Here is a 9,836-nt window from a genome sequence, read left to right as displayed (position 1 = left end):
ATTGTTAGGAGGGAAAGAGGCTCGGTATAGTAGAGTAGTAAGCTTGAAACGGAAAGGTAAAACTTACACGCAAGCACGAATATGAATGATAAGCGTATCACTTACTTCAATAGTGATACTGCCAATAATATGAAGTGTGGAATACAGAAAACACCTGGGCAATATCACAATAGATCTAAGCCTTGGTCGCAGTGATGAGGAAAAAAAAGTACATGAGAATAAAAGGTTTCGGAGACGACAGGGTCAACCTTCCACCTCGGATTTAGATAAGTGATGACGAAAACTAGGTTCTCGAAAATAATTTGATACCGCACGTAGTTGACTATCTACAAAACATTGATCAGACCGGTACTGCCGTGATATAACATTATGACGTACATCCATTTGATCAGTTTTTCAATACGGCCCAAAAACGAACGGGTTAGGGTCACTTGTCACTTTTGTATTGAAATGGTGCGTACGTCATTTTGTTTTCTTGATTTTATGCAACGTACGAATTAGTAACAACTAAAAGAAAGATACCAAAAGTTGGGTCTTCGAATAACGAACAAATAGGCATAAAAACCCCATATTTGAAAAAATGGCGCTTACGTCAGTCTGCGAGATTAGGGCAAAGTAGTTCTGTACGGTCACGAAACTTGGACTATGTTCGTAGAGGACCAAGTTGCTACATACCATCTGCGGTGGAGTGCAGATTGACGATGAATCGTGGTGGAGGCGGGTGAACCACTCACTATTCAAACAACAAAAATCCGTTTGCTACGGGGGGCTGCGCGGCCTCCGCAGATGATGTGACTTCGGTCCGGACTGGTAAGATAAGTATCGTCTATGTAACATTTAATGGGATGATTCCAAAACGAATCAATCAAACCAGAACAGCACGTTTTGCACGTTCTTGCATTACCTTTCACTTTTATAAACACAATTTGGACCAACGCTACGACTTCAAATCAAAGTTAATCACATAAAACTTCCACTTTGTTTTGATCAACCAACGTGTCGTACACTGTTAATTACACCCTAGTTCGGGAACGATGCCGCATAAGTACAATAAACTGCCCGTTTTCCAACCTTCAAGAGCTAGGGCGCTCTGCACACATATCCAAACGACACACACCTGAACGGAAAACCATCTTTTCAGCACCGTCAATCTAGAAGCTATTTAGTGCCGTGCAGTCAGCTGGGGTGAGGAGAGTCCTGCAGGCGACACGCAATACCCACACATGGTAGCCGCCCGTGAAGGTGTTTGCCTCAGACCCAGCAAGAAGAGCAGCAGCAAACATCTTCATGTAGGTATAGCGTCATACAAGTGTCACATCTTCCTCGTTTGTTCCGGATTTAAGGGATCACCCGTCCTCTCGCCTTACTTCTCCTGCTTTACGTCGGATCAGAAACGGAGCGAATTGAAAGACATCGGCGCCGTTATCCTCGCCCTCATTCGCAACTCCACCATCTCCTTGGCCCCCCACCATCACCACCTCAGCCGCCCGCTTCAAAGTAAACTAAACTGCCAAATGCTGGCGAAGGGAGACATAAAATTATGGAAAGTAAGGTTCGCTTTCCTAACGATATGTTTTTCGAACCCCGAGTATGATGAAGCGGCACTGCGGATGCTGTTGCAGCTTAGCGTCAAAACACTGGCACTGTTTGTACAACTAAACGGGAGGGAAAACGAGCGGTTGGGGAGTAATCATATCTAGCAGCGTTGCTTGCGGTCCGTTCCATATATGCTGGTAGGATGGTTCGATGGGTAGTAGATTTTCCCTTTAAAGATGTCGCCATTCCAGCGTGCAATCAGCTAGAGCTCAGGGTGTATGATTATTACCTGACAGACAGTGTAAACATCCTTGATTTTCTTTTGAGAAAATAGCGGCGGCAATGATGACGACGACGACGGCGTGGCGCGGCGGCAGCGGTGCGCAGTTTCCCACTTTTTTTCCTACCACGGAAGGCTCGGTTTTACTGCACAACAGACGGTATTGTGCACAAGGCGGGAGTACAATAATTGTAATTGGAAATGACACAATAGAATGCTTCAAACTGATGGGTACGGGAGATAAAAAACCGTGGTTGGGGTTTTATAATCGAGCGTTCACATGTTGGTGGTTTTTCCCGGCGGGCGACAAACACCGCTAGCGACTCTGTTGTTTACAGTTTAGAAAGCAGATTTTCAATTAGTTTGTTTTGGGTGGTGGAAAAAAGGGTTCTGTTTCTGCGTTGATGCTTGTGGCGGTGTCTATCCTATTTCCTTGGTGTGGCGTCGACTTCACAGAAAATCACTTGTCATGCAGATGTTTATCCGTTTACTCCGTTTTTCTCTGAAAAGTGAATGTATTAAACTGGTTTTAATTAATGCACTGCTTACCGTTCAAGTATTTGTTGGTTGTTCCGGAAAGTCGTGTTTAATTGAGTTCACGGGGGGAACGTTGGAACAGAAGTGCATCGAAGGAGATTTAATACATTTATTCGAACTCTGACTGAAACATAACTAATGATTGAATGTAGAGACCGTATTCGAAAGAAAATGCAACAAATTACCAAAAATTTATTTTATGCGTTATATTTGAAACTTGCCGGTAATAAATAAACACATATTAGCTATGTTTCTTCAAAGTTAGATTATTCAATCTCCTCTGCTAGGCCAAATACCAGCACTTAATCTCTATATCACTTGCACTATCTCTCTTACACACTTTCATCCGCTCTTTTTCTAAATTCCAGACGTTTCCGATTTTCCGAAGCTACATAATCGTTCAGAATTTTTTTATTTCAAGTGAGTTTGGCGGAATTGCCTCCCTCGGCACAAAAACAAGTTTATTAAATCGCCTGTGTCAATATCTAAAACTTAAACCATAGTTCAAGTTATCGTACGTAAGCATGAATTTACCTATAGTACTGTCTAAATTGCAAACTCAAAACTAATACTAAAATTTGAAAGTTAGAGGCGAACAAAATTACGCGTGCAACGATAGGATTGTACTGTTTCTTAAAGCTTCTTAAGCTGAAATTGTAGCTATAAACGTTAAAATAATCGTAAACGTAATGAAATGATTTTGTGTTTTGTACGGAGTCAGGAACGAAGAATCATCGCATTCCCGCTGGCTACAGCTGCAAGTCCTGTACCCGGCCTAACACAGACGAAGAGAAATGGGTGGCCTGCGATTCTTGCCAACTATGGGAGCATTTCGGGTGTGCGGGCATAAACGGGGGTCCGTCTTCGGCTAAGTCGGGCTCTTAAAAGCTAGGGAGAACAATATCGGTTGTGTCCAACTCCACATCTAGAAACCGGGCAGCACAGCTACATGTTGAAGTGAAGCTGCTCGAGAAGAAAAAGATACAGCAGGAGCAAGCTTTGCAGGCACCAGGGTTGCAAATTTTCACTGTCAGTGATAGATTCTCAGTTGAAACTAAATACTACGAATATCAGTATCAACACGAACGAGCTGTCAGTGATATTTGCTTGCAGCGCCAATCAGTTGACAGTGGTAATGCTGACTAGCAGCATTACTGTGATTTCGCACACGCTATGTTGCTCTAGCGATGTTTATGCGGTGTAGGATGAAGGTGCCTACCTACTCCATTGACTTCATGCAATAGATTTGCTTAGATAAAATAATTTCGATATTAATTAAGATATATCATTTATATGACTGACATGATTATTGACTGATAGTTGACTTGAGTGACGCTCAATATCAGTTTGAAGTGAGTGAGAGTGAAACTGCTGTTGGATCACTTTCATTTTTCTGTGTCGAAATTTCGCAACACTGGCAGGCACAATAAGAGCTAGTGAGGAAAGCGACGAAGAAGCTCTTCGTCGACTTGAGCTTAAGCTTGAGCTTGAGCTTGAACGACCGTACATTTCGTAGTTGCTCCTCCGTGATGGATCTGAGCTAGTGACGTTGCACAGAGAACCACGTATATGGCAACTTGGGATTAGTTCACCATCTTCAATGTACAACAATTCAGTAGGCGACGAAGAAGCTCTTCGCCGACTTGACCAAAAAAACGGCTCTTATGGAAAAAGAGGCCAACATTCGACAGCGGCAAAACCATCAAGAGCAGGTATTTCAGATGATGTAGCAGTAGATTCACCAGGAGTCACTGGAGAAAATGTAGTCAATTGGGTTGTTTAGCTGTATTAGTTTTTTATATCATCTGAAAGATCTGCATTTTCTCAGCAAAACGTGATTTAAAAAACATTTCTATCGTTGCCCTTCGCTTTTTAAATCACGAATTAAAACTGCTCGAGATCGCTACAATGACAGTTCGCCCATATACCAAATGTCATTGTAGCGATTTAGAGCGAATTTTCATTCTCCATTTTGAAATCGAAGAATAATGGTATAATGTTGAAAAAAATCACGTGTTTCTCAGAAAATTACACTCTTTCAGATGATATATAAAAATCGAAAATCCGAGAATAGCTGAACAACCCAATTATACGTATATGCGTAAGAGGAGATCTGGATCGATTCAACATTCTAATGAAAAGCTGATAAACCGAATTCATTCCGATGTATTTGATACTGAATCGAAATCCGGAGAAACCAACCCCTAACGGAACTGAAACCACCCATTATTTTGTGTGTGTGATAAAGCAATTTTGGAGCATTCTCAATTCATTGTTTAGCAATAAAACATAAAAATGTGTGGAATTAAATATATCCTTTATTGTACCCGATTGCAATACCTTTCAATGTGTTACCTTTCTTGATCGTTTCGCTCGGATTTTGACATGTTCGTTTGGCTCACAACATTCTCTTCGCATATCTCTCTCTCTCTCTCTCTCTCTCTCTCTCTCTCTCTCTCTGAGTATTGCTAGTGACGACCTGTCTAGCCCCTAGTCAAAACCGTAAACGGATAATAATGTCGAATTCGTTTTCGAGGTGTAGCTACACTTTCTCTGGACTATACTTTGCAGCTTCAAACGAAACATTTTCAGTGTAGTTGCATTGGTATGCGTAATAATGGGATAGCTGTCATTTGTTTTGTTTTGGTCATTATCGCCATCGTCATTTGGTCTCGGTTCCATTTCATATGTCCATCTCGAAAATGTGATGAAAAAAATTTATCTGACATTTTACCACGTGGAACGAGAACCAAACAAACCAGTTTCGACACATACGTGTGAATGTGTTGGGAACTTCCTACAGTAGACTCTGCTTTTTTCGGGTGTAGTCAGAGACAGAAAAAGTGTAATCCAGAAAGTCAAATTAAACATTTACGGTGTCAAAAATGTCGTTTGAGTGTAGCTACACCTCAAAAACGAAAACGACATTAGGTAACGATGACGGGTTACGTTTCACTGCTTGTACGTTTGTTATTGTTGCTGTTTTTCAAGCTGCAAAACCAAAACACGACTGGAACCGATATCTTTTAGTGCCAGCAATAATATCAAGTGATTTTTATTGTTGTATTTAGGATTGACACTCACGATACTAGAGCTACCGATCGGATAACATTTGTTTTTCACGCTTCTGGGCCTGGATTGCATCCAAGTTGCGACCGACCGATCATACATAAAGCTGTCATAAGTTGAAAACAGACTGAAATCAGGTGATCGCAACTGTCTCGTGGATTGCCTTATATTAAAAAAAAAATATTTTCCAAGAGTGAGATTATCTTCACTATTTTTTGTAATATTATTATTCTCTTCAACTGAACCAACGCAGCTATAAAATAGATTTGGATTTGATTTACGGTCTCCCCCCTCTCTTCGCTTGCACACGATAGTGGAAAAAGATTAATATCTTAGAAACATGTCCGATATGCAAAATCTCCTAGATACAAATTTTTGACATCAACTATTAGACCATTAAAAAATAATGAAGGTTGTTGTAACTCCTCCTCCCTTTAACTACGTTTTTGAATTGAGATACAGAAAAATCAATATCTCGGGAATATACCTCGTATTGGGGAGCCCACGTGTACAGAATTACACAATTTTTATGTCTGGCATTTAAAAGTGTTCGTGTCTTGACAACGAACAAATTTGTTGTTTTTACCCCCTCCCTGTTTTTTTTGTGTTCCCCCCCTTATGAAATAAACATAATTTGCAGTTATTGAGATATATATGCTGATAAACGACGTATAGTTTATTTAAATTAATAAAGGTTGACAACATTCATCCTCCTCCCCCCCCCCTCTTCCTTCTTCTTAACTACGCCAGTGAGATATAGCAGAGTCTAAAAGCTTTTTAATAACTTACAAAAAGATGAAATTTTTTACACCTTCCTACTCACTACGCCACTGAGATACAGGAAAATCAATGTTATAGAAACATATTTGCGAACACATAACATACGTTTGCACTAGCTGGAGCTGCTGGTCGAAGTGTCGAGTCGGCAGCTGGTGGCTGGGGCCGGGGTGAACGTCCGCATACCCAACCGGGGGCCCCGAGAATGGGGATACGGTCGTTCGTACTTTAACTTCGCACCGCCCCCTGCGCGAAACTGAAAAAAGAAAAAAATGTAAATATGAATTTAAAAACACTTATATTTAACTTACTTTTACTTCGCTGATGGAAAGATATGGTCTGTTCCTCTGAAAACAGTGATTACAGACCTGTAAATAAATAATAAGAATTAAAAATTGAGTTATTATAAATGTATGTGAATGTTATTTAAAAAATAAATATATAAATAAATGTTGAAAAATACTTACATCCGACTTTTTCTGCTTCGGTATCATTATCGGGGGCTTTTGGGTGGTGTTTTAAAATCAAAATTTTAAAGTTGATTGTCAAGTAAGGACTACTATTGTCGCTGTCAAGAACTAATATGACCGGTTTCGGCTGGAACGGTCTCTTCTAAAGGCCAAATAATTCTTTCTGGATTACTAGGTCTATAATTCTGTCGACCGTGCTTGGGAAAGCAATCATATAACGGCCAATCAGAGGTCGAAATTTGCGTTTTGACAAGGCTTGACAGTTTTCAATAAAACAATAGTTCGAATAATAAAATTATAATTTTCAGCATTTGGGAGCAACGAAAACTAACATTGGACAAATTTTCATTTTATTGGACAAATTTTCATTTTACATTTCTATGAAGCCGAACTTCCTGAGAGACGTAGCTCTACGTCAGAAAATGTATTCTAGCAGTAAGGTCACCACGCAGCGCTAGTGTACAAGTAAAGTCTGTCTGTGGTTCTAGCATTCGCTATTTTTCCAGTGGCGGGCAGATGTCGCTAGCTGTATTTTTTTATCTATGGTGGGTAGAGTTGTGTGTTGGCATGACTAGGGAACCTGTATATTAGAGAAATGACAAGACACTCACCGTTAAGGCAACTGTCAACATCAAAACGGATAACGGTAATGCAAAATTATACAGCTCGCCCGTTTTGATGCTGACAGTTGCCTTAACGGTGAGTGTCTCGGCGTCTCTCTGGTGCATAGGCTGACTAGGCATGACGGCTGAAGCGGTTCTTAGCTAAGGGGAGACATCTGGCTTTTTACTCTCACTCTAAGACAAGACGCGACAGCTGGCTTCTTATTTTTCTTTTCGTAACGGCCGTTATCACCGTCGAAATTTTTTTGAACGTTCCATACCGTTGATGCCAGAGTGATTATTTTTAACAACTTCTGCAGGTCAATGAAAATAAAACAAATTAAAATTGAAATATATAGGCGAATAATACTCAATTCATATTTATTATTTTATGTTCAATAAAGCATACTTCTACTATCAAATTTTTTCTTCCTAAGTTTCTTGGTACCCAAATTTTTTCTTTCTAAGTTTCTTGGACTTCAACCGAAATAGTAATAAACGATTAATCAATGCATTTTTAAAGTTATAACAGTGAAATACATTACTCGGTAATATCATGTGCCTTGCATACTTTTGCATCATTATTTATGAACAATTATAATAGCTAAATTATGACTCTCCAGCATCACTGAACGGATTCAAAAGTAAAAATAAGCTGACATTACACCTTTTACTTCCGGTATTGAGCAGCGGTATGCTGTTCTTATGCTTCACGCAAAACCGTATTATCTCCTTGCGCACTTTTAGATCTTTTGGTAATCGATATAAGTGATGACCCAAGTCGGATCTTTTACTATACCCGTATTTGTACGCTTTGTGCTTTATTTTAAAATTTTCACTTGAAAATATTTTAGAGGGGCTTATTACGAATGTCACCTCACGGTGAGAACGAAGTGAAAAAATCTCACGGTGAAAAAAGACGCGTGCAAATCAAATGAGAATCACTTTCACCGTGCCTATTACGGTTGTCACTTCACCGTGAAGTGACTCCCGTAATAAGACCTATTATACCAGGTGACATCATAAAAAAAACATAAATCAAAACAACGAAACATGTTCAGCAACACTGCCAGCAAGCCTGTTGATAAATTTTGACGCACTCGGGGTTTTCAATTTCAACCAATCAGCGAGTGGTCCCCAAAGTGAATGCAAATCTATACCCAGTTGTCTACCCTTAGGTTCTTGGTACCTACAACCAGCGATGCCAGATTGGAAGACATGTGTTCAAATGGAAGACATTTACCCTGCGGTTAAGACATCTTTGTTTGTGAAGACAAATGGAAAACATTCAAAAATATGTGAAGACATTCGAAAATATGTGATATGACACGCATTTTGGCAGAGGTGGTGACCTTTTTTTTTTTGCTCGACAGTTTACGATTTGTCGGTAGCTTTTCTAGTCTTTAGTCGGTCCTAACGAGCCATCTCAGGTTGGAAGACATGTGAAGACATTTTTTATTGGAACGTGAAGACATTTGGAAAAATGACCTGGCATCCCTGCCTACAACCGTTCTTGATACCTAGCTTAATGGAAGCCACACTCTTAATCGAAATCACTAGAACAAGAGTCTGAAAGCCAGATTGAATACAAAATAGCATCACAAATTAAATTTAAAATTGACGAAAAATCCGTTTGCTTTCCATCCCTCGCGATTTTTTATTTACAACCATCTTTTGTCACAAAGCAAAATAGGGATACACGTTTGCTTTACTAAAAACCAAGATTAACACTCATCAAACCTATTCATCATCCGGTGGAATTCCTAGCTCAGCATTGGTCCATTCGGACGGATCCGGATAGTAGAACTCTCCCTGAAAACGACAGAAAACAGAATTATTCATACAACGGAAGGTAACTGCAGATCTAACAAACCGTAATGTGTTCGTATTCATGAAACAGATGCCACAGGACCCACCACCACATTAATCCTCCGGCCAGCTGGGCCAAAGCATTGACAGCAAAATTCGGTTTTGGACCATTAACACGGTACGAGACACTGCAATTCAAAACAATTACATAATATTGAGAAGTCTGCTAGTGATTTAGCTCTTACTAGTGGCTCTGGCGAACGATTTGATTTGTAACGGGTCTGCTCCGGGATGCCACGGAACGCTGCAGCAAACGGCCCAGCAGAATAGCACGAGATGTAAGCATCCTTGCTTCGGGGCTGCTTGTTCGGCGGAATACACGATTAACCTTCTGCTGCGGGTTAAGAAAAAATTGCTTCTTCTGTTTTGTTATTATTTTCGATTGACTGAAGGAAATGCTGTGGCTGTGACGTTTGTATGAAATGAGCGACAGTTTTGCCCAGCGACACATTTATCCGACTGCAGCGCACGGGTGGCGTAGCGGCGGGTGTTGGAACTAGTTAGAACTGGATAATATTTTGAAAATAAATTAAATGAATTAGATTTTCTATATATGACGTGTTTATTTACTGTTTTGAAAAAAAGCCAATACAATAAGGAATACAAAATTACTTCAAGTGAAGTGCCAAATAGGCATTAGGCAAATTAACGAGAATTTCAACTATGAGATAAACAAAACTAAGAAGTTGAAAATAA

At 39.9% G+C, this 9,836-nt stretch overlaps 1 protein-coding gene across 1 annotated transcript; it reads right to left on the bottom strand.

Moving 5' to 3' along the window:
- Nucleotides 1-8,903: 8,903 nt before the first annotated feature.
- LOC129729702 (probable NADH dehydrogenase [ubiquinone] 1 beta subcomplex subunit 2, mitochondrial) lies at nt 8,904-9,542 on the bottom strand. Its single transcript, XM_055688466.1, has 3 exons — nt 9,326-9,542; nt 9,145-9,268; nt 8,904-9,083 (listed from the first exon to the last, which is right to left on the bottom strand). Exons 1-3 carry the CDS (start codon nt 9,424-9,426, stop codon nt 9,012-9,014), a joined length of 297 nt encoding a protein of 98 aa, XP_055544441.1. The 5' UTR covers nt 9,427-9,542; the 3' UTR covers nt 8,904-9,011.
- Between the last annotated feature and the right edge of the window lie 294 nt (nt 9,543-9,836).

The sequence above is a fragment of the Wyeomyia smithii genome, chromosome 3, assembly GCF_029784165.1.
Source record: "Wyeomyia smithii strain HCP4-BCI-WySm-NY-G18 chromosome 3, ASM2978416v1, whole genome shotgun sequence".
Lineage (NCBI taxonomy): Eukaryota > Metazoa > Arthropoda > Insecta > Diptera > Culicidae > Wyeomyia > Wyeomyia smithii.
Note: the sequence above shows the minus strand (reverse complement) of the source record. Positions and strands in the feature narration are given on the sequence as shown.

What these genes read in the sequence shown, in the direction of transcription:
- LOC129729702 (XM_055688466.1), bottom strand. Translation starts at nt 9,426, where the DNA reads ATGCTTACATCTCGTGCTATTCTGCTGGGCCGTTTGCTGCAGCGTTCC. An exon ending in ATCGTTCGCCAGAGCCACTA is followed by an intron (nt 9,269 to 9,325) that starts GTAAGAGCTAAA and finishes TTTGAATTGCAG; the next exon opens with TGTCTCGTACCGTGTTAATG. An exon ending in ATGAATACGAACACATTACG is followed by an intron (nt 9,084 to 9,144) that starts GTTTGTTAGATC and finishes TGTCGTTTTCAG; the next exon opens with GGAGAGTTCTACTATCCGGA.